At 54.8% G+C, this 24,562-nt stretch overlaps 1 protein-coding gene across 8 annotated transcripts in view; it reads right to left on the bottom strand.

Annotated features, from left to right (window-relative positions):
- The window catches only part of tio (zinc finger domain-containing protein tiptop), a 65,491-nt gene that overhangs the window by 9,471 nt on the left and 31,458 nt on the right, over window positions 1-24,562 (bottom strand). For 3 of the 8 annotated variants that reach the window (XM_076532297.1, XM_076532301.1, XM_076532298.1), the window contains exon 2: window positions 15,752-15,883. The exons of 2 other annotated variants lie outside the window; for them this stretch is intronic. In XM_076532297.1, coding sequence (XP_076388412.1) covers window positions 15,752-15,818 — 67 coding nt within the window. In that variant the 5' untranslated portion in view covers window positions 15,819-15,883. Of the gene's footprint in view, window positions 1-15,751; window positions 15,884-15,981; window positions 16,335-24,562 lie in introns of those variants that run through there. 3 more of the 8 variants (XM_076532300.1, XM_076532299.1, XM_076532304.1) reach the window with 3 other exon arrangements.

Genomic DNA, 24,562 nt, shown 5'->3' with positions numbered 1-24,562 from the left:
TTTGCAGGGTAAATCGAGATAACGAGTTTTTCCGTGCGCGCGCTATCGTCGCATCTTTTGTGGCTGATCTTCGGTAAACAGGCCGAAGCAGCCGAAGGGGAAAACGTTGACGTACGGACGGACGAAGAACGGTGGAATCGGTCGGCTTTCGACGACGGAAGATCGAGCTCGCGGCGCGAAACGGCGCGAAACGGAACGCGAAATCGGAGAAGAGCGAGGAAACTGGCAAGCTAGAGGACGAGCGGAGGAGAGAGGGCGCGCTAGGAGCGAGGAGAAGGGAAGGCACGGAACAAAAGGAGCAACGGCGGAGGACAGGGCAGGACAGGACAGGAGATGAATTCCTGATGCGAGAGAAGCGTCGGGAGGCTGGCGAGGAGAGTGACAGGAGGCAGACGAAGAGACGATCGGATGGACAGGCGGACAGACGGACGAACGGACGAGCAGGAAAGCGAAGGGAGCGGCGAGGACGAGCGAAGTGGACGGACAGAAGGACGAACAAAGACGAACAGAGACGAAGAGCGAAGGAAGGCTAGGCTTCGCATTGTGATTCTCTCGCGGTCTGCCAGCGAGTGACTGACGGGTGAATCCATTCTCCTTCCACCGCCCCTTCTTTCCCTCTCGCTTTCTCCACCGTCTCGTCTCTTACGGACTCGTTTCTTCCTTTCGAAGTAACCGACTCGCGAATTGGAAACGGACGCGTCGCGTCGTCTGCTTCCGTTTCACGAATACCGTTTTTCGCGATTCTCGCGCGTTTTGCTCGGTCTCGCGTTCGTTCTCGTATTTTGTCCGATCGCTTTGTCTTCGCGGTGAAAATCGGTAGGGTGGTCGGTCGGTCGGATTCGTGAGTCACTTAACCGTCCGAACGAGAGGACAGGCCCGAACCGAAGACGGAGCACCGACCTACCGTAGTCTACCTGACTGATTGACCGATGAGCCGACTGTTATCCTAAGTCAACACTCACTCCATCAGCCTGTCGAATCGCTTCCTTCCATCGTCGACCGTGCGCCCGTGCGCCACGTTCCTTCGTCGTTCCTCGCCCGTTCTTCGAGAGGGGTTTCGAGAGAACCTCCCGATTCCACCGGTGCATAAAAAATGCCTCGACCGTTCCTCCTGTTTGCCCGACACCCGATTAAGACGTTCGATTGGCCATCCGTCGTTGGAAACGCTTTCGAGGGTTACTCCGCGACGTACTCTTGCCAGCCGTACCGCGAAGCGAAACCGACGCGAAACGAATCGGCGACGCGCTTCATCGCCTTTTTCCTTCTCGAAACGTACACGCGACCGACTTTTCGTACGCGGTGATTTCGCAGGATTCGTTGAATTCGCACGACCGACAATTTGTCGGACGCTGCGATCGCGATCGTAAGCTCGTACGTACCGATAGTTTACGCGCGAGATATAGGTCGTTCGCGGGGATTTCGGCGTTTCGACGCGTCGAACAAAGCGATCGCGGCAAAAGTATCGGGTTTGGCGTGATTCGCGAAACGGCGAGCAACACCGAACGAGAAACGGAGGAGGGAATCGAGAGAACTGGCGACGCCGCACGGTGACGGATCGAAAGAAGAGACGGTCGAGAGAAGGACGAGAGTAGAGATGACGAAGCGACAGACGCGTCGAGGTGACGGTGAGCGATAGAGCGGAACGCGACTCGACGTGGCAAAAGCTGAATCTCGCGACGAAAGAGTCGGTGGATCAGCGAGACGCGTTTGCCAACGAAAACACGGCCGCTCGAGATGCGGTAACCGTCGGATTATCGATGGAAATTTCGATCGATCGCAACAATTCGAGCGCGAGTTAAAAATTCTTGTTACAGCTCCTAGATAGCACTCGCGAATCACGAGCAACCGATCGAGTAATCGTGTCGCCGCGTACTTGACCGAACGGTATTAATGATCGGTTGCGCACGGTCGCGCCGTAGGTGCGTCCTCCGATGCAGGTAGGACGACTGGATGATGAATGATGGGCTACGCGGCCAGTAAGATCGACTGCTCGTTCGTCCGTTCGTTCCTTCGTTCGTTCGTGCGTGCGTGCGTGCGTGCGTGCGTGCGTGCGTGCGTTCATTCGCTCGTTCGTTCGTTCGTTCGTTCGTTCGTCCGTCCGATCGTGCAACAGGCGACAGTGATGATCGATGCGCGGCTGCCGTAAGGTGCTGCCGTTGTCGCTGTTGCTGAAACTCCCGCTTAAAAAGCTGAAATCGGCAAACCCGTTTCGCCGTTGGCGTTCTCGTGGCATTTTCGATTAGGTCGATTCGAGAAACGGAAACCTCGTTGGATGGCTACTGCCGAAACTCTTGTAGCTCGTTTTTCCGTTCGGCGGTCCGGGCGTGGCATTTTTCGAAATGTCGGCTCCGTTATCGGCGGCCGAGACCGCGACGACGATAATTGTCGGCGAAGTAACGTCTTTTCGAGACGAGGGTGGGCGGTCGATGGTCGGCGGTCGACGAACGGGACAAGAGAAAGAGGGAAAAAGTCGGGGGTCGGTGAAACGAAGCGGACAGGTCGATAGAAGAGAAGAAGAAAGGAGACGGACGGAAGAAAGAAGGAACGAAAGGATCGTGCGACGAGTAGGCGCGTACGCGAGGAGGAACGAGCGGTCCACGCTATTTATAGAACCGGCAACAAACACGGAGCAGCTGGTGTCGATCCGTCCGGTTATCGTTTCGTTTACGCAGCCTCCGGTGTCGCGCCCCTCGCGAAGTGGTCGCGCGAGAACTTCTCTCTTCGCGAGGATTTCGAACGGTTACTCGTCGCGACTGTCGTTCCTTAGGTCTCGAGTCGCGCGTCGATCGACCGCGCGGAACGGTCGAGCCGCGAATCTCGAAAGCGCAACGAGCGACGCTCGAAAAGGAGAGTACAACGACCCTTTTGATCGGCGCGGTTGCCGCGGTTGTCGTGAACTCGATGCGTCGTGACAGCCGTCAAAAAATAAGACGCGTGACCGGTTCGTGTATCTTAATCCCGAAGGAGAGTGGATGTCCCGCGAAACGACCGACTGGCCAGTCTTTCGCCGCGAGCACGGCCTCCCGAAATAGGTTGCCGGCTCGTACGAAACCAGCGAACGACCGCCTCACCGATCCGTCCTAATAAATATTGTGTCAACGTAAATAAGTGCGATGTCTGCTGGTACGCGCGAACGTTCGAGCGAAGACGGCACACCGACAGAGAACGGTCCGTCCTCCGGATGACGGACGGCTGATGTACGGAAGGACAGGTGCGCGCAGTTCTCGATCTCTTCGCCCTTCTTCCGCGTCTCGCTTCTTCCTCCTCCACCGTTTCTGCGCCGACTTTTCGGCGTATGCGAGCGCGCGCGCGCGCTTTCCTCTTAATCGACTAAAGTACCAGCGAGTTTTAAAGCCGATCGAATCGCGAACGTTCGAATCGAGAGGCCGCGATCGGGTGTAGCGATATCCGACATTCGACCACGTTCGCGATAATATTCTTTGACCGCGAAACGTCGCGAAACCGTGGAGACGTCGCTTCGCGGACGGCGCTCGTCTATAAATAATCTTGCCGTAACGCGAAGCGGAACGTGGTTCCAAGAGAAACGCTATATCGACAGCTTTACGGGCGATCGACGTCGAGAATAATTCGGAACGCGATTTACTCGGGCGAATCTTTCGAATCGCGCGCACCGCGGAGCGAAAGAAACTTTCGGCCGAGCCGGAGAAAGGGTGAACGCTTCGATATCGATCGTTTGGCCTGTCAGCCGGCCGCTTAAGCTGCTAGCTAGCTAGCTAGCTAGCCAGCCAGTCGAGTAGCCAGTCAATCGTCGTCGTCATCGTCGTCGTCGTTGTCGTCGTGGTCGTCTTCGTGTTCGTCTTCGTCGTTGTCCTAAGAGAAGGAAAGCGCAGAAACTGTTCCAGTGCAGTGGCGAGGGGGGTCGGTACCGAGGTCGGAGCAGATTTATGCGACACACATGCGGCAAGGCGTATAACTCACTCGCACGCCCATAATATCTTCCCCCGATCCCTTCGGCCGTCGCTTCGCCTCGCTTCTTAGCCCCCCAAAGGCATCGAGATGAGAGACAGATACACCAATAACGCCGAACCAGGCCGTCGCAACGATATTTATTACGAATTGCTTGGAATTACGTTACGTCAGTGGTTCTCGATCGAGACGAAGAGACGCGGCGGTATCGTAGATTCGGTGGATCGAAAGAGCCGCGCGACCACGAAAAGGGACGAGACGAGACCGTTCTAAAGAACGGGTATACACAGGGGGGGTTCGCGGTGCTCGTATCGAGGCTAGTTAGTTCAGGATGGTGCCACCTTTGTTTGCACGCCCCACCTTCGGCTTTGGCTTCGGCTTCGACGCGACAGCACACGCGCGCGCGCGTGTTCGTGTACGCGCACGCACACTATCGTCGCGGCGGTAGCCGTGGCATTATATCGTGAGCACAGAAGTAATTTATAGTTGCAATAATTTATTGGGTACCATGGGGTTTATACTTGCCTGACGTGTAGCCATCCGTCACCGTCAGTGACGTCACCTCCCTCCACATAATGACTACCTACGCCTCCCCCCTAACCCCCTACGGTTCCTCCCGTCCGTTCCAGTCGTCGTACCCCCTTCCCGTCTCGCACGCTTACCGTACACTCTACACCCTTCTGCCTAACTAACCCTGCTCTTTCGCGGCGCTCGCGCTCGGACGATTTCTAGGATCGCGTTTCTCGAGACGCGAGCAATCTCGATTTTCTGGTCGCCGCGCTATGCCGACACACCGACCAGGGACGAAAGAGGCGAGCGGAAGGGACGAGCGGTCGACGAGCTCGGAACGTAGCGAAAAGGATCGAACGAAGGGACAGCGGGTCGTAGCATGGTCGCGACGAAAGGCGAAAAGGGCGGGGTAGCTATCCAGTGTAGCTATACGATATCGTATCGTATCGTATCGGGAATAGCGGCGTGACGCGGCATCGTTCTCCGCGATGCCGTGACAGTCACCAGAGGCGCCTCTTGATGGCTGGCTGGCAGAGACGACGAGTCGGTCCAGAACTAGATACGCTCGTCACGTTTCGAGCTCGCCTCCCGCGACAGGAGACGAGCAAGGAGACGAGCGAGAGAAGGAGAAAGAGAAGATGGAAGAGACGAAGGTGTCGCGGAGGGGGTGATATCGCGCAGCGTCGCGTCGCCTCGCGTCGCCTCGCGTCGCGTCGGTGCTGTCGGAGGAAGCCGACGTTGCGAGTGGAAATGACGTTGACGGGCGTTTGTCACTGTCCTCGGCAAATAATATCCAACACCGCCCGGTGTATACCCATCCTATTACCTCCACGAGGCTGTCTCGATGTGTACGCTCGAACGTGGAAAAGAGGCTAACGCGCGCGCGAGAAAGGGAACGCGTGTACGTAGCTGCCGTGTCCGTGCGATCGCACGCGCAACTTTCTGTTCCATCGTTACGTTGTATGCGGCAAAACGCGCGCATAATCCTGTTCCACGTAGCTACTCGATCGTTCGCGAAACCTCTTTATTTCCATCTCGCTTACGCTTTCTTTCCTTCGTTTCTTTCGAGTATTCGTTTAAACGGCCGCCACTCCGATCGAAACACCGTTTTCTTTTTCTCGCCGTTTCCTTGCCGCTTCTCGAGACATACGGTAATTAGGAAAAAGTTGTTCGTCGTGGCGCGTCGCGTCGGGTCGCGTCGCGTCGCCTCGCGTCGCGTCGCCTCGCGTCGCGTGGAAAGGAACGGCTGCCAGACGAGAGAAGCAACGCGGCGCGACGGCATCGAGTCGATCGGGAAGGCTTGCCGGGTTAGAAGGTGGAAAGAGCGGAGGGTCTTGGCGACAGCCGTCAATCGATTGTCAACCGGGTCAGGCGACCAACCTAACCTAAACCTTTCTATCCTTCTCCTTGTCCCGTTGCTGCTCGCTACGTATTCGTTTGTGCTCGGCGCGACCCTCCTCGCCTTCTTTCGCTGCTCGCACACCCGCGAACACCTACGCTCGCACCCATCTTCGCTCTCGAGATTCTCGCGTGGTCTTTGGCCCGCGTTCCAACCTTTTTCCTCGTTCGCCGCCACCGTCCAGAAACGGACGAGAGGAGCGGAGATTTTGCTCGAACGCGGACGGACGATGCGGCGATCGAGAATTAGGGTTACCGGTAATCGATTTACACCATTTACCGGAGAAAATTTGCAGCTTAATTCGAGGACCAAGCGTGGTTCGCGCGTAAACGACGATTCCAGCGAACGGACCGAACGGTCCTCTGACAATTTGTCGTCGGGTTTACCGCAATAACGATCCGGTGGCTAGTTGGCGGAATTTCGTCCGAGATCGTAAACCGGAGGCTTTCATTATAGAACCGTTGAAACGCGACTGCCGGTCTACCGCTGTTGGTTTTCCATCGTCGGCTATCGTTTAGGCGCGCGACGTAACGCGATCGCGAAAAATCGGAAAAGTCGGTTGGTTCGGGCGTGCGCGAGAAATCGTTCGATCGGTCGGATATCCGGAAACAGGTTCGAACCGAACGATTAAGCGACACGCTGAAAGCCGTAAAAGGGGTAGGAGGATTCTGTCGAGGGGGAACTTAATCGAGCGTCGAGAACCGCACGGCGTTCAATTTGCCTCGATTAACGTTTGCCGGGTGACAGCGAACGAACGAGCCGACGAGCTGCGAGTCGAGCGCGCGACCGAATCGAGAATAAGAGGAGGGAGAAGGAAACGAGATCCTTCGCCGGTTCTCCGGGGAGGAACCCCGAAGAAATCGGAGTTGACGCGACGAGGAAACGACTCTGATCGACGCGACGCGACGCGACGCGAAACTACGAGATGCCGCCTTTTCTTCTATCGGCGTTGCTTCCTTTCGATATTCGAGTACCTACAGCTATCGGACGGTGGCAGGTTTTTTTCCCGATGCGAAGAAATTGCAAGAGGTCCGGTAGCCGACTAACTACGTAGCCGTCTTTCCGGACCCTCCCCCCACCGTCGATATCAAGACAGCCGTCCGACAGATCAATGCCGTGAGCGGCGACGACGCCTGGGCGTCCACCGTCGTCTCCGTCGGACAGAATCCAGTTGACGGACGTGGCGGCTGGCTGCTCCGCTCTCGAAACTCTCGACGAGTATTAAGTGCGCGAGCATCGACCAGAGTCCTCGTCTCCTGGTCGAACGAGATCGACTCGTTCCTTTCCTTTGATAATCGTTCGTCGGAATCGGAAAACGAACGAACGAACGAACGAACGAACGGGAGAAATAAACGAGAGGACGAACGAAACCACACCCGTAAGCTTCATTGCATATTCAGCGAGAAAAGACCTAGACTGGTGGGAGGATTTTGTCTCCGAGTCTCCGTTAGAAAAGAACGAAAGGCCGAGAAGAGGCAGAGAAGCTGGAAAAAGCAGAGATGGCACGCGAACCGTGCGAGAGTCGAAACGAATCGGTGGGTGGGTCGAACCAGTCTGTCCGAGTCGTTTCCACGAGACTTCCGAATATCGTGTCCCGGAGCGGTTTATTGGTTTCGTCTCTGGTGGATCTCCGTTGGATCCTCGAATCTCGCCGAGTTGTCGAGGACGGTAACGGGGTAACGGGTAACGGACCGAATGCCGGAGCGTTCTGTCCGTGTAGGGTGTTGGTCGGGTGCGATTAAAGGGGGGTGACGACGATCCGTGACGTCGAGTTATTTCGGAACGGACCGGGACGATGTGTCCTCACGGTGAAACGAGAGAATTCGTAGCAAACGTACGTGGCTACGCGACCTCCTTTCTTTGCCGGCACGACCGAGAGAACGCGAAACGCGCATTCCTCGCGTGTCCCGCACTGTCCATTCCGTCGACGGATCCGAGTATGCCGGACCGTGATCAAATTAACCTCGACCAACCACCCCTCTGCGCTTCTTTTCCGCTTTTCGCGTCTTCGTTCGTTCCAAACGACGCAACGCACGGTACCCTTTCGTCTCGAATCCTTTCCATCGACTACGCCTCTCTTCTCTCTTCTTTCCTTCGCTTTTTCGTTACTCGAAAGGCTCGATTCGAGCATCGGACAAAGTACGCGCAACGAAAGTTTCGCCGCACCGTCCGAGAAAAGCATCATCGGCCTCGACGACGTACGTTCGCTAGACACGTCGAAGGACCGCGTGGGGTGTGGTACGCGATGGGCGAACGTGAGTTTCGAGCAACGAAACAGAGGGTTCTCTTTCTCCGACTACCCCCTTTCTCCCTTTACAATATTCCGTCCTCCTCGTTCGGTTTCTCTTCCTCTGTTTACCGCGGTTCCTCCCGTAAGAGCGATCGCGTGCGTGCGAGCGAACAAGTGCATTCGATGAAAGAACGAAAAGGAGAACGCGAGAGAGTAGAGCAAGAGAGAGAGAGAGAGAGAGGGAGAACGAGAGAGAAAGAAAGAGAACGTAAAGAGAGAACAAGAGGGATCTAAAAAGGGTGCGAGGGAGAGGGTAGCTGTTTCATCTGTCACCTGCAGACGCCGCCTTCCTTTCCGTCATCGTCCCTCTCACCCGACCGGCAACCATCCCCCAACGACCCCCTTTAATAATAACAACAATAGAGCTGGACTAGCGGCGGTCGGTCGGCGTGGTGGCATGTGGACTGAGTAGCGGGGTTGGAGGGGTCGTGGGTCGGGGTTGGGAGAGGGTTGAACGTTGAGGAAGGAGCGTCGCGTCGCGTCGCGTCGTGTCGCGTCGGTGGGACGGTACGGGTCACAAGACGGCCGTGTCACGTCCGCTTCCAGCCTCGACCCTTCTCCTCGACAGGTCCACCCCGCGCGTCAACTTCATCCAGGGATGTAGTGGACCACCTTGAGTTTAGCTACCGACCGTACGTTCGATACTCGTAGCGCGCGCAACCGTGCCAACATTTTTTTTTTTACGCCTCGAATCGGGGGTTTCGCGTCTTGCCGTTTTCGATAGTTCCCTGTAATTCGCTGCCACTTTCGTCAACGGGCATCAACGAGCGTCAACGAGCGTCAACGAGCGAACGAACAAACGAGCATTCGGCGTAACGTCGAGCACCGATCCGAACCCTGATTCGATGCAACCCCTCGACGCGCGTCTCCGCGCTCTCTCGCTGGCTACCGCCGCCGCTGTCGCTGCTGCTTTCCTCTCCTTTTAGCGACGTCCATCCGCGCGGTCTCTCGCGACCCTTATTACGCGTCGTGGCTCGACTTCATCAGAGAAACGTCGCGTCGTTCTCTCGCGCGGTCACATTAACTTGCGCGCACATCGGACGCGGCCAGCGCTCGTACATGCTGCACGGATATGCTAATGTCCGAAAACGACGTCGTGTGCGCGAATGCATCTGCGGTACTTCGCGATAATGGCCTTCGTCCATGCTGGAGATTGGGGATGAAACGCGTCCCGCTTCGTATAATCTAATACACCGCAAAAATATCGCATCGATTCGCCTACTCTTTCGCTCTTCGCTCGGTCCCGGTTTGCCGCTCTTCTTCCCCTCCTCATCGACGGTGTTTTCAAATTTCGACGACGAATTTTGTAAGCGGTAGTTCGACGAAGAGAAAAGAAGAGAGAGAGAGAGAGAGAGACGAGGGGAAAAAGAAAGAGCAGAAATAACTCTTTTCGGGATACACTTTTTGTCGGAAATTCGATGATTTCGCGCTGATTCGTGACCCACGAACGCGTCCAGAGCATTAATCGTTCGTAATTTCATTCGATTTAATTACCTGGCCGGTGCGCTCGAATCGAACGAGGCATTAAACTGTCCGAACCGACTGGAATGTTTGCATTTTAATACGCGGTGCTGATGTTCTCGGTTCGCGTACACTTTTGCCTTGCCTAATGATAGACGCGTAACGAGGGCGACGCTGCGTCAATTAACGAGCGATAATTAGCCGACCAGCAACGAGGCTCGCGCGGCCGCGAGTAGGCATCTTTCGCGCTTTTATTCGCGGAACGATTCGAGCGGGTTCGGTATCGAGCGACACGAAGGAAAACGCGGCGAAAAGCGTCGGTAATCTGGTCGAAACGAGTCCAACGTTCGAACGGTGGTCGTTTTCGCTCGATCGATACGCTCGTATAAAACTGAAATAATTTGATAAACGAATAGGCGCGTGCGTGTAACGTCATCCTCCCGTACTGTTTCCCGCGCATCGTTCCTCACCCCGGCTACATTTATTTTTATTTCTCTTTTTATTTTCGTTCGGAAGGTAATCGAATCGAGAACGATGAATTATTAATCGAATGACGCGCGCGTGGTCGAGGTTGCGAGCGCGTTTTCGCGCGCACGTTCCGTTCGTCCACGCCGCGCCGAAACGATTATTCGTCGCGAATTACTCGGCAACTAGCGTGCTTTTTAATCCGCCGTTGGAAAAAGGGCTCGCGACGCGATGCGGCCGACGGAACCAGTGAAAAACGCGGTCGGACGCGTAACCGCGAACGATCACCGCGTCGCAGCGATTCGATTCGATTCGACGAGACGCGAGGCGTAGCGAGACGAGAGGAGGATAGAGCGAAAGCTTCCACGAACCAGACGACGAAATCGAGACGAACGCGTCCCGAAAACGAAAGAAGCTTTGGAAGCCGAGGAAGCGAGGCGAGAAAAGAAAAAGTAAGAGTCGACGGTGAGAAGAGCTGTACGGCCGCGAAAGGAGCTTTGTCTCGATCGTCGACGGCCTTGAATAATCTCGTCCTCGGAAATTTGATCGACACCGGTCAAACGGGTCGACCGGACTTGAAATACGCAGGTACGCGGTTCTTGGTTCTCCGTTCTCCTCTCGACATCCCTGCCTACCCTTCGAGCGCGCCGTTTCTGTCCTTCTTCGATGCTCGTTTACGCGAACGGTATCGCGTCCGTCCGTCCGTCCGTTCGTTCGTTCGTCGGACGAGCAACGAACCGCGCGTGCACATGTAAGAGGAACGTATACGAAGAGAAGCGAGTAACCGAAGAGGCAGATCTTCTCTCGGCGGGAACGGGAGAGGAGCGAACAGCGTACGCCGCGAAAAGGCACACGGTCGGAATAACTTGGAAAGTGTCGGAACGATAATCTGACGGCAGCTACGTGATGGACGGGTCGTACCGTCCACTTCGTGTCCACTCGCTTCTCTTTTCTCTCCTTGTCTCTCCCTTTTCTTTCTGACTCTGTTTACGTTCTCCCTTTCCATCCGGGCCGTGCTCGCGTCCTCCTTGTCGCGCGGCCGTTTCTCGTTGGCTCGCGATCGCTCGAGACGCGAACAATTCGGAAGGGTGAAAAATGGCGAAAAATCGGCATTGGCGGGGAAAAAAATTCCGACTTCGAGACGGAAACGAGCGAGCAAAGAACGAACGGAGAAACCGAAACGGGTTCGGTGGTCTCGTTTCCGAATATCAATTCCAGTCCCGTCATTTCGAGTCATCGTTCGAGTGCGCGGGACGAGACGAAAGCCAGGTGCATCGAGACAGATCGAGGTCGTCGCGACGGGGATATTAATTGCAATGCGTCGCGTACGGGAGAGGCGAAAGCGAGGTCTTTTCGATGGCTTCTTCTCCTTCGTCTTCGTTACCGCGTCGCACCGATTGATTCCGACAAGCATAACCGCATTGCGTATAATCGAAATAATTGACGTTGGACCGAAACACGAGCAAGGGGGATCCGGCGAAACGATCGACGCGTATCGAGCGGTACGCGAAGGGAAAGATGAACCGAGTTATGTAGCCGAGCGAGAAAAGTAGTAGGAAGCGCGCTAGCGAAAGCACGAGCAAGAGCAGAAGCAGGAGCAGGAGCAGGAGCAGAGACGAAAGCAAAGCGAAACGAAGCAAAACGAAACGAAGCGAAGCAAGGCAAAGCAAAGGCACCTGGACGCTTTTGACGCGAAGCTCGGAAAGCCTATTGTGCGTTCGTTTGAAAGGCTCGGCTGGGATCGCTGGCCGCGATAGCATCTAGCGAGATCGAGGGCCGGCCGTGGGGAATTAAAAATGAGAGAGGCTACTGCCGCCCGCTGGCAGGTGGAGGTGGACCGTATTATTCGGAACGGTCTTATCACTCGTCCTCGCATAAATTCTAGCGGAAACAACACGCGACTCGGCAGCGGCGCACCGTGGATCCACGAATCGTCCTCGTGTCGCTGTCACTCGTTTCGCGAGTCTCCCGCGTGGTCTCGCGTACTCGCGTTACTTTCACCCGTCCGCTCGGAAATTTTTCTTACGGATCCGACTCCGTTCGTCGTCTACGAGGAACACGACGTAACGCGAGCTCCGGATCGACGTCCGTCAGCTCGATGCCAGCCTTCCTCGCGATATCGTTCGGCTCGGTCCTCCTACGGTCGTCGACGGAAATAGACGATACGGCCAGTAATAAATATCTCCGTATTATAATTAAGCCGCATTCGAGAGTGTGGGATACGCGTTACGCTTGACAAACGCGTAGACGGATGAACGAGCGAGCGAGCGAGCAAAAGTGGTGGTAGTCGAGTAGAAGAAAGGGGAGTAGGAGGATTAAGAAGGGGGGGACGAAAGCGAAGGAGAGATCGAGGAACTGGCGAAAGACGAAAAGTCGTCGAGTCGAAGAGACAGAGGACGATCTCGACAAAGATGGCACACTTAGCAACCGTAAGTCGTAGTTATCGGTAGTGGACAGTCATATCGACGCGGTTGGCTGGAAGCGTATTCGTGGTCGTCGGTGCGGCGTGGCGCGGCGTCGAGCTACGAGCGAGCAACGAGTACGGCCTTGTCAGCCCGTCCGGCACGTCCGTCTGCCGCTGCTGCTTGAGTGGCAGCGATTCATTCCGCTCTCCTTACACTCCCGTGTACCACTCGGTCTTTCCACTTCTTCGAGTCGAGCGAACGCATCGACCGGTACGAATGCACCGACGCTCCTCGCGAACGAACGTGTCCGAGTGTCCGCGTCAAGCTTTTGCCGCGTCCTCTTTTCCGTCGCGGTTTCCTTCCATCTTATCTACCGTTCTTTAACTCGAGCCCCGTTCCTTCAAATTCGTGCGCTCTTTCTAACCTTATCTTTCGGCTCAGTCTCGTCGTTAACTCGATTCTTATCGCGATTCGATTTGAATATCGCATCGGTCGAGGACGCGTAATTGAAATCGTAGGAAAAACCAGTGTTTTGTGCACCGGCATAAATTAGTAATTGATCTAGCTGGCGCGGTGGCGTATGCAAACGCGTCGACTAGAAGACGGGATTATTATTCGATCGATAAGCGACGGATGTCGATCGGAATAATCGACGAGATCGTCGCGACAAAGTACAAGGATATCCAGTTCCTCCGACGCAGAGCCTAATCGCGCGTCGTCGACGCCGTCCGCTCGGTGGTAGTCGTCGACTAGAAGCCCGGAAGGATAAAATCAAATACGGTCGAGAATGTCAAGCTCTGCACAGTTCCCCGTAGTCGGCAATGTCTTCCACCGTTGCGTCGCTTCCCAGCCGTACAGTTTGGCCAGCAGCCGCAGCCGACTAATATCTCGTTCTTTTGTTGCGTTTCGCGACAATTCGCCTGCCTACGCTCGCAACGAATTTCAGGCTGATTATTCGGGGCGGTGGAGTGACGTCGGTTTGCCGGATTAAAATGCTGCTACTAGGACTACCCGCGGAAACGCGAGGGAAAGAGAACCGACGACAGAGGTGGGGAATGCGCAGAACGTTACCCTCGGGGAGTAAAGTACAGTTTTCCTACCCTTTTCCTTCCTTCCTTCCTTCCTTCCTTCCTTCCTTCCTTCCTTCCTTCCTTCCTTCCTTTCTATCTCTTCCGATTTCTTCGTTCCTTCTTGCGTATCACAGAGTACGCTTTACTCGAGCACTCGTTGCAGGACAACCAGCGATTTCGGGACTATTGGATATCGCGATTACGTCGTATAGTCGTCTTCGAAGAAACAGGGAAAGAACGCTTCTTAAGCGTTTATTCGTGTTTCCGTCGTTTTTCGTTCGAACATAATCGGCACGCGGAAACGTGGCGTTGGAGTTCGAAAACTAACGGAAAAAGACATATATTGTACCGGCCGCGTTGAAGCTCGTTACATTATACGCTATACGTTATCGGAGGACATACGTCGAAAGAAGAAGGGACGCGCGTTGCACCGAGATAGTAGAAACGATTTCGGAAGGCAGAGATCGACGAAAACTCGTGAAAGACGAAGTAGGACCGAGAGTCGGTCGTTAGCGCGTTTTACGGTGGCATTAAGCTTCTCTCGAACGACGCACGCAAAGTGCTCCTTTCCACGTTCCTCCTCCTCTTCGGTTCCTTTCTCCTTTCGCGTTGGTCCGGCTAGCGTTGGACGATCGACCGATCGTTCCGACTCGGTTCGGTGTATCGCTATAGCACACGATGCGTCTACTGGCGCCTCTCGGAAGAATGCTGCTCTTCCTACGAGTTCGTCCGTTCGTTCATGTGTTCGGTCGCGTTCGACTCGTAAAACGCGGTTAGGTCAGGTCGCGAAAGAAGGTGATCGAAGAGATTCGCGATGACGAGTTACAGTGGCGAGACAGAACGAAACGTTGAACCAAGAGGGAAAGAGAGGGAAAGAGAGGGAAAGAGAGCGAAAGAGATCGAAAGAGAGAGGAAAGAAAGATCGAAGGGTGCAAGAACGACAAGGAGCGGCGAAAACAAAGCGTGGAATCGAACGATTTCGCGACATCGCGACAGAGATCGGACGTTGGCCGGTGGTGGGCGTGTATAGATATAACTCGAGCAGGTAGACAGGTAGTAGGTGCGCGCGTAGTCGCAATGGAGAACGAGAACGAGAACGAGTACGAGACGGAGAAGGGGGAATGGAAGGAGAATAAGGGGGTAGGGTGATAGGGGGATAGGGCACATAAGTCCATCGGTGACATTGGTGCAATCCTCGCGTCGGACTCGAGTATCGACAGATATTTAAATGAATATTCCTCGGCTGTTAGGGATCCGCTCTTTGAAATCAAAGCAGAAGGTACAACGGTTCATTTAGACGACGTCCGCCGATATTCCGTGCCAGCCGGACCGTGGATACAGGATTTCGCTTGTCACGTCATTCGCGGGTTATCGTCGAGACCGGGGTACGATTCCCTGCTAGAGGCTATCGGAGAGAGGAGTCGCGTGTCCCTCGACGACCCCGTTTGTCCAGCACACGCACGCCAACTTGTTCTTTATCCGCGTTCGTTATTCGTTTCCACCGACGCGATGCGACGCGACGCGATCGCTCGATACCTCTGATCTGTCTGGAGCGTCATCGAAGGTTCTCGTGTCCAACGTAGCTCGTTTGTTAACGAATTACCGACCGAATCTTAGGCGAACGTCGAAAGACTCCGTTTCCGACATTTCCCGTCGTTTTCACCGATAATTCGAGCGATCGTTTTGCTTCTCCTCGCGAAACGACGAATCGAACTCGCTTACCGGCGTCATAAATCCCGAACGTTAACTTCGGTGTTCTCGACAAAGTGAAAGCGTTGCCATGCCACCTGAATCCGTCCGTGTTCTTGCGTTTCGACAGCTATCGCGCGTCGAACGTAACAACGATTTTCCATGAAAACGGTTCGGCGATTATCCGTTACACGCCGTGGTCGCGTGGCCAAATATCGGCCGATTCGTCGCGTTCGTTCGGAAAAACGGATACGACGCACAGGGTCGAGATGGAGAATTATTTGCCACGCGAAAAAGGAAGCGAATCGGGAAAGATGAAACGATCGACGAACGTCAGAAGGTGCGTGTCACGCGCTACATCTAGTCGAATAGACGACCACGAGGCTAAGGTACGCATGCAAAAACGCGTTCGTAAAAATAGAGGACACTCGCGTAAACGAAAAGCTGAACGATTCTACGAATAAAACACGTGTATGCTCGAGCGAGTGGCTGGGTACTCGTGCGTATTGATATGTTGCGAATTTGAAATATTTACCGGTAAGATTATCACCGCGTTGCTGCGGCCACCGAAAGGAAGGCCTCGGCTGCTGCTTGCTGCGCATGTCTTCCGTCCGATGCGGCGGCTGCGGGCCGCTCGCTTTTCAAACGATCGGAGACCACTACTTACCTGAAAGAGAAAAAAGTGAAAATGGTCAGAAAACTGTCCTCTTCCGACCACGATCGTTCGACCGGCCGACCGGCCGACCGATCGATCCGACGACTAACCCTCTAACCTCCGACGATAGATTCCCGTTTCGTCCCTCTTTCTTGTTTTCTTTCTCGGCCGCGTACACAGTTTTTCCGAACGGTGGTAAAAGGTTAGAGTCGCGTCCCCCGTGCAGCCACAACCAATTCCCCGACCCCTCTCTTATCCACCGGTTACCAGCCATTCTAACCGGTCGTATATCTTTCCACCGTACGCCCTCGAAAGCGGCCGCCTTTGTTTCAGATATTTATGAGGCGTTTTAATTCGCGCGCCGCGTCACCCGGTGTCGCCGAGCCTCGACCGCGTCGCTCGGCCTCGGGATCGCTCGGCGTTGTTCGGCCAGGGTCGAACCGCGCGAACCGAGCGACGAAAAGCGCGACGAGACCGGGGGATGCTCGCCGTTAAACCTCTACCGTCGAGGGACGAGGAAGTATAATGGGCATAAGGGTGCTCCGATAAACCGGCAACCCTGCGCCTCCCTCGGCCCTTCCGCCCCTCGCAGTTAGCCCTTGCAGAACCTACCACCCTCTTTCGAGACGCGAGCCATAAGCGCGAACAAACTCTCGCTCGTATATCTCGGTTGAATGGTTCGTGCGTCGCGCGCTGCCTTCTATCGCCGTATCGTACATCCGCGTCCCCCCTCGTTCCTCTCGCCAACGACGCGTCGAGTATTTCGCCGATCGGCTCGCGTTTCTCTTCTCCTCTCGATCGCGCGCGATCGCCGTTGAAAAATTTCCTCGTTGGCCTTTTTCGAAATTTTACCGCTGCTCGTATCTATCCCTGTGCCACTTTTTCCCCGTGTCGCTCTTCCCCGTGTCTCTAAAAACTCGTCCGCGTTTCTCTCTCGCTCTCCGTCGTATTCTAGCCCCGTCCGCGGCGCCGTGCCGATCCTCTCCTCTTCGTCGACGCTCTTCGTTTCTCTCTTTCTCTCGTGTACCGAAGCCGTTTCTCTCGCGCTCCTCCTCTTAACAGCCTTCGCTCTCTAAAAGCCTGGCTGTGATCTATGGCGGGACGTTGCGTCACTCGAGGAACAGATGCAAGACTCGTATATTACTCGAGCGTATCTACCGGGAAAACGGAAAGAGGAGAAAGCCGTGCGGCGAGAAGTGTACGAAGGGAAAAGGGGGATGGGCGCGGGAGGGGAGAAAGTGGTAAAAACCGCGACGAGTCGAAGCTCGATCGGTAAGAAGAGGCGTTAAGCTAGAAACGGGCCGAGAAGCGGCGAAGCGAACACGAGTTCGTGGAAACGCTGGCCAGCTGTCTGCGCGAACCGTGCGGAGAGAAAGCGGCGGAGGGAATGGGGCAGGGGGTTACGGCGTGACGGGAGGGAGGCTCGAAAACGCGCGTCGGCAGGGTAGACACTTGGAGAATCCCATAAATCAGGTCAGGGTTGGCGACGGGGGTGGCTGCGCGGCGGTAGTTACAGAGGGAGGCCAAGGGAGCCGAGCGGAGCTAAGGGGGATAACTACGACTCGGAGCGGAGGGTGCCGTTAGGTAAAGGTCGACGCACAACAAACCCACGCCGAGAACGAGGAACGAGCGCATGCTCGTAAAACGTTTGGCGCCAATTCCATTCGGCGGGATAGATCGGTGCGTCCGTCGTCGAGGGGAACGAGCGTCGATCCACGCGATTTTTTCTACCGCGTCGTCCGATTCGTACCGTTCTCGGCGTACGTATCTTCGGGTCGTCGAGGAACGTCGCTTCCTGTCGAGCACCGATAGAGTTCGACGACTCTCGTTCTACGAGCAAGCCGAACTCGAAACGGTGGATCGATGCTCGAAAAGTGGCGAGACAAAGAGAAAAAGAGCGAACGAGCGAGAGATAGAGACACGAGGGAAAAGAGGGGGGAGACGTTGAAGAAGCTTCGAAGGGACCCCAGATGGAATCGGTGCAGTTTGGAATATTGGAAAACGTCGAAACGTGCGAGAAATCGAAGGTAGGAAGGGTGAGGCGGTGGAGGAACCGGCAGAGTGCGAGCAGGGCCACTATTTATGACGCGTACGTGAATTCTTGGAACAGCGGGGATACAGCGGCGTGTTCGTGTCACGCCGTCGCCGAAGAAAAAGAACGATCGAGGTTCGCTGTGAGCCACTCACCGGGGGTAACTTCGGTATACGTATACGGTGACGATATCGTAAGAATTACAGGAGGAAAATTCAGCTCGATTCGCCGGTACCGCGACGCAGCGTCGAACGACCTTTCGAATCGAACTTTTCTTCGACGAGCCGAGCTTTTCCGGGAGAAACGCGAATCTCGAACGAATCCGCGCGGCGAAAACGACGAGCGCGAAAAAATCTGGAATCGACCGGAGCGCTCGTCCTTCGTGAACCGAGTTAAAGGTTTCTGCGGAGATCAAAGCTGCTAGACGCGAAAGAAAAAGAACGAGGATTCGATTGATTCATTGGACGCGCGTGCCTGGTTTCAAATCACCAGAATAGAATCCGCTCTGCCTTTGGAATGCCAGGCTCACGGCTAATCCATCGAGCGTCTTTATTGCTCCGCGACATTTATAAAACGCCAGAGAGACGAGAGGGCTCCCTGTGATCGTGCTCATTCGTCACCGATTATAAATCGTCAAGTCCCCCTTCCTCATTTTTTGTCGCTCGTTCGTTCGTCCGTTCGCTCGCTCGCTCGCTCGTTCGTTCGTTCTTTCCGTTCGCGTCTCCTTCGTAGTCTGGTCATTCTTTCGTTTCTCGGTGCCTCGCCGTGACTGATAAACGCGAAATCTGTCGTAAACGAAATGTCGAAATATCGCGTATTTACCGATACGCGGAGCGTCGAAACGAAAAGAGATTTATTCGGCGAGAAAGGGAGAGACAGGTAAGTCTATCCGTTCGAAGGAGTCGGATAGGTAGCCGGTGGAAGGTTGATAGGTAGGTCGGACTCGGCGTCTCACCGACCAACGGATATAGCGTAGATAAGGCGGGCTCGTTGCGTCGAAACGTCCCTGGGCGACCGTCCTGAAACATCCTGGAACGTCCTGAAACGTCCCGAAACGTTCCGATGGCCCGACTCTTGCCCCCGTCTCTATTCTTCGTAACGACCACCGGTCTCGTTCTCCAGAGCATCGTCGAAACTCCGGCGTAATATCGCGCCTGTTCTTCCTGCCACCGCGCCGCGCCGTTACACCTACCGAGTATAGTTCGTCCATAGGCGAACGGTACGGTAAGAGAGCTCCGAAGCCAACGCACTCGCGCCAAATCCCTCCCTTTTCTTTCCGTCTTCTTCTACCCTTCCGCTTACTCTCCCTCTCTATCTTCGTCTCCTTGGCGTTTCTCCGTTTTTCTCTCTATCTTCGTACCGACAAAAGGAGCAGAGTCGAGATATCGCGAGAGCGTTCGCGAAGGGAAATAGAAACGCCGCGCCATGCCGCGCCGTACCGCGCCGGTATCCGTGGGTGGAAGCCCATTTAATACTCGCCTCGATGGCCCAGTGTTTCTAGTAATTGGGAAGTTAAACGGCTTTCCGACGTGCACCGTCCGACGTTCTCTCGCTTTCCGTCGCATTTTCTTCTCTCTGTTCTCCCCGTTTCCTTTCGGCTTATCCCCCTTCGGCGGTGAGCGCCTCTCGAACGACGCTTCGATATCGTTGCGTATCCTCGCAGCCCCTCTCCCCGACACTACCGAAATACTACGGCTAAGAGAGAATCTTCTCGGGGGATGGAAAGCTTTAATTAAAGAAGTCGAGCGAACGACCGGTCGTCGAAAGATTCGCTGCCGATGGTAAAGCGCAGCGAGCCTTCTACTTTTGTTTCCGTGGGAAAAGGCGTCGATGAAAAGTTCGCTGCTTATTCGCGTTTTCGTCGTTCTTTTTGTTCGTTTTGTTCATTTTGTTCGTCGAAGGGAAACGCGACGTTGACGTACCGCGCGTGGAGGACTATACGCGTTTAATACTGGTCAGTAGCGTCCGTTAAGCGAACGATCCTTTCTCCGCTTCGCGTCGTTTCGAAGCGGAAACATTCCTTTGGGCAAGATCGAACGAGTCGAACAGCTAGCCGATCGAAAGGAGCGCGAAGGAGGAGAAGCGATCGAGGGTGGTGCGAGAGAAAAGAGAGGAAGACGGTTCGGAGGAAAGAGGAGAAGGGGCTGCTGGAAGGTAGAAAGAGAAGGACGGGTGCAAGAAGGGGCAAGGTAAGTAGGTATAAAGGAGCGTGACTGGACGTGAGTTCAATACGCGGCCCTCGAGCACAGCTGTCACTGACATCGCCGCAATTCGAAACTGACCACGACAGCTAACCTCCGTACCGGCGGACCACAACGGCGGAAACTTATACCAGCCTTCCGATTGATACGTCTCGGCCACTCACCATACGCCGAAGGGGACGGATTAGTTGGCGGATGGCAGCCTTCTCGTACTCTCGGTCTCCCTATTCTACCGCCCCAGCACCAGCCCGTCCTCGTTCGCGACTTAACCGAACCGTGCTCACCGGGCTTGGCTCTGTTCGTTGGCCCGCGCGTCTTTCGTCGCGAGCTTCTACGAGCTTTCCTACCGCCTCCGAACGTGTTCGATTTTCGCTCGAATCGCATGGCCGAATGACCATGCAAAACGATGGAAAACCGACAAAAAGGAACGAGAAAGATCCCGAAGAATTAGGAGCCGCAGCGTCTACGTCCGTGGAGAATAGCCGGCTTTTTAATAGGCGGACGCCAAATAGGAGGAGAATACAAAAATAGCGTGGTCACGGTGGGACCGCGCGACGAGAAGAACATCGGCCGCGGTAGGTAGTCGTTTCTCGATGAACCGAGGACCGAAAGGACCGCGCGCGAAAGGTACCGAACTAATAAGGACCGGTACGATAATAGCGAGTACGAAAAAACCTCCGACTAACGGAGAGAGCGAGCGAACGAAGAAGGAGAATGGAACGAAGAAGAAAACGAAGCCGGAGGTGGGTCGTAGCTGGTCGATCCTTCGTGAGAAGGGCGAAGAGGTGATTGATGGAACGTCAGTCATGGTGCAGCCATCAATCTCCCGTACCTATACCTATATACCTATAATACCTATATCTATACCTATACCTAGAACTATACCTACACCTTTATTATTTATTATCCTTGCCGTTACGGATACTTCGTTTCAGGTACACCCTATTTCTCTCTTACATCCAATTCCTTCCTCTCGTTTGTTCCTCCCAGCCTCGAAGCCGATGCATCGGCAACCTCCAAAGGCTAGTAGGTGACGAAGCAGCCTTTCAGCCACGAACCGCGCGATGCCGCGAACGATTTCCATCGTTCGTTCGTTCCTTCCTATCTGACCGATACTTTCTCTTCCGAATATGCGTATTTCGAACGTGCAAAAAGTTGCAAATCTTCCACGATTTTTCGCGCCGCGGCTCTCTCTTCGAAAGGTATTCGTCTTGGCCGATGCGTGGTATTATTGGCACGAACACGTTCGCGGACCGCTAGTACGAACACGAACCGATGCCGGACGAATCGTTCTGTTCGTTCGCCCCTGCTGCGTCACGAAACAAATGCTCTTTCAGCCAATCATCGTGGTGCCGTCCGTAAGGACGACGATCGGGACGACGATCACGATGACGCGGTCGAAGATGACTCTTCGCAGCTGTCAATCTTCGAGGAGCGAGGTTTGGCCGTAGCCTCGGACCGTTTCGAGCTGGTTACGAGTGCTTCGTTCCGATCGACCGGATCGTTCGCGGTCGGCGAACGAACGAGAAGAACGAACGAAAATCACGATCGAAAACTTTCCTTTCTCCTGCAACGTTTTCGGCGCGAAAAATTTTCTATGAAATTTTTTTGGAAAATTCGGTAATTCCGTTGAGCGTAACGCGCGAATAAATCGAGGCAACGTTAACGCGACGCAGTTTGCGAGAGGCTAGGGTAAAAAGAAAAGAACGTGCCTTAAGACGACGAAAGACGAAGAGCGACGCGCGAAGGAAAAGGTTGGCGCATCGAGCAACAGGGGCGGAAAAGTTGACGGCTTAGACGTTTTAAATTTCTCGAGGCATTCGAGAAGACGGCGAGCAACTCGATCTTTCGAGCCGGACGCCGGACATACCTGCACCTGAGCCTCTTAGACGTTTTTTCTGTCCCTTTTACCGTTTGGAGAATCGAACGGGTCGGTTAGTCGTCTGCGCTCTTCACGAGGAAACAAGCGGATCGGACGTGGAGAAATTTTGCGAGCTACTCGCGATCGGATACGCGCGTAACGAATGTCGAGCGAGATTCCCATGGAAATAAACGGTATCCCAGGTTGCGCGGCGTTAATCGTTAACGCGGAGTAATACGCGAATCGACAATCGATAATTAACCGTTGACCGAACGCGGCAGGTGCGTCGGTGTTGCTCGTTAATATTTGAATTATTCGAAATCCGTGGGCCGTGGCGGTTGAGCGGGCAGCCGGGCAACCCGATCGGTGCAAGGACGGATTAGGATTTACGCGATTCGAGGCAGGTCAAGACCGGGTACACGGACGGCCGTGGTAGTAGGTACGGCTGAAAGTGGGCGATCGGGCGAGCGAGTACGGGTCTCCGCTTCATTCATAGTTAAGCGGCGCCGTTTATGAACGGGCATACCTATTATGTAATGTATCGTCGGCAACAACGAGTCTTTTTATATCCGGCACGTGGTCGAACGTCTGGATTACGCGTTCCCGCTGCCTCCTCTTCGAGCCCAGGCGAGCTATGCCCGCGGCTAATCGCCGCTGGACCGTTCCCGCGTCTCCTATACGGCCAATCACCTTTTCTTTCTCGCGTAATCGCGAGTCCGTGCGCGTCCTAGCGATCGAACGTCCGCCGCCAGCGGTCTTGTCCGACGATTCCACAACTTCCAGGAGTCGTGCTCTCCTTTCCGAACGAGCCGAGATCTTTTCTCTTCGTTCTTCCCTTCCAGCGAGAGAAAACGATCTCTCTCCCGATCATAATTATCGCGAGCGAGTCTTTTGCTCGATACGTTCGAATTTACCGAGGCCTTGAAACGTTCTCGGTCGGCGATGCGTGGAAGCGGGTTAATTGGAATCGCATTCGCGGACGATCGACGCGAATCGATCACGATGATACGACGCGACGCGACTAATCCTTTCTCTTTTCCTCCCTCTTCGCAGCTTCCTCTATCTCTCTCCGTCTCTCTCGCCGTCTCTTTCTCTCCGTCGTCGGTCGATAAAATTCTGACGAATGGCATTTCGTGACGAGGTCGTAAGACCATCGACGAAATCTCGCGGCGAGAAATTAGGTTACACGGTCGGCGAGTCGACGCCACGGAACCGTGAAACGATCGTCGATCGACGAAAAAATTGTTTATGCGCCAAGATCGAGTTTCCACGAAAGAAAGAGGCGAGGTTTCCGCGCTTCGAGACGCGACCACCACTGGCTAGCCGGCATTATATTATCCGGTAACAACGGAGACGATACGAGCGTGATTCACGCGATACGACGTTCCATAACCAGCGAACGTTCGTCCGCTCGCTCGGCCGCCTATCGATCAACCTTGTCAAAAATAATCGATCGACTTGACGAGTCTAAAGCAAATCCCCCGTGTCGACGAACCCGACCGGACACGTTAACGCGAACGTCCAGCCGGACCGATCGGTCACGAATTTTCGTTTCATCGTGGAACGTACGCGCGATCCGTACGAGCCGCCACGAACGAGAAACGCGGCGAAAAATCAATTTCGCGTTCGGAGCACGATTCGAAAGGCTGCAAAGTTTTTCCGCTCGATCCTCCAATTTCCGTGCAATCCGTTTCTCGAAGCGTCGGTTCAGCCGTTCGCGACGGGCCCGGATCGTTCGCCGACAGCGAGACAGACTACGACGACGTTAAGTCGTCGCGAAATATCGGTGTCCTCGAATGGCTTTCGCCCCTTCCGCTTTCTTCTTCCCACGCGAGCAAAGTACCAGTGATTCACCGGTTTACGCGCGACTTCGATACCGTTACGCGTGTCGTTTCGGGCCGGGCCGCGAAAACGCGACGCTTTCGGAAACGCGCGACGGACGTTCGCCGTTATCGTTCTCGCCTCGCGAGCCTTATCGTGCGTCGACCAACTCGTTGCCTTTCGTGGCCGCGTTCTCGCGGCGAAGCGAACGAAACGCGATTCTGTCCCGCGAAATCCAAGGTGAAATCTAGCGGATGATTCACGGAAGAATTTTTCTCCGTACCGTGGCGGAAAGGGCGGTGAAATTTATCGTCTATCGCGAATATATAAAGTACGTCGGTCGCGTTTCTGGACTTGTTCGAGCACTAACTGCGAGATATCGTCTATCCCAGTTTCGCTGTACGTAGGTATCTCGCGATAGATGGGCCCATGATCGAACAACCGAAGCGGGAAAAACTCGGTGAATTTTCGAGTTTCTGGCGAGAGTCGCGAACGATGGAAAAGGAAGAAAGAAGGGGGGGATGTAGCGGAGTGGCGCGACGAGACTGGAAATTCGGACGGTCGCGTAAGGAGAATAAGTTACGAGCCGTCTGCGGCGTCAAGCTGGCAGCTTCTTTGATCGATGCGGCGCCCGAAACGCTACCGTCGCATTACCATCCTACCGCGCGTTTCCACGCGAGAAATTTCTCGGAAAGTATCTTCGTCCGAGTGCACGGCGTCGGAGTCGTTCGCGACAAAGATTCGCGATAAACGCGGCCACGAACAGGAGCGAACCG

Source organism: Megachile rotundata, chromosome 6 (assembly GCF_050947335.1).
Source record: "Megachile rotundata isolate GNS110a chromosome 6, iyMegRotu1, whole genome shotgun sequence".
Classification (NCBI taxonomy): domain Eukaryota; kingdom Metazoa; phylum Arthropoda; class Insecta; order Hymenoptera; family Megachilidae; genus Megachile; species Megachile rotundata.
The sequence above is the reverse complement of the archived record's forward strand: the minus strand, read 5'-3'. Positions and strand labels throughout refer to the sequence as shown.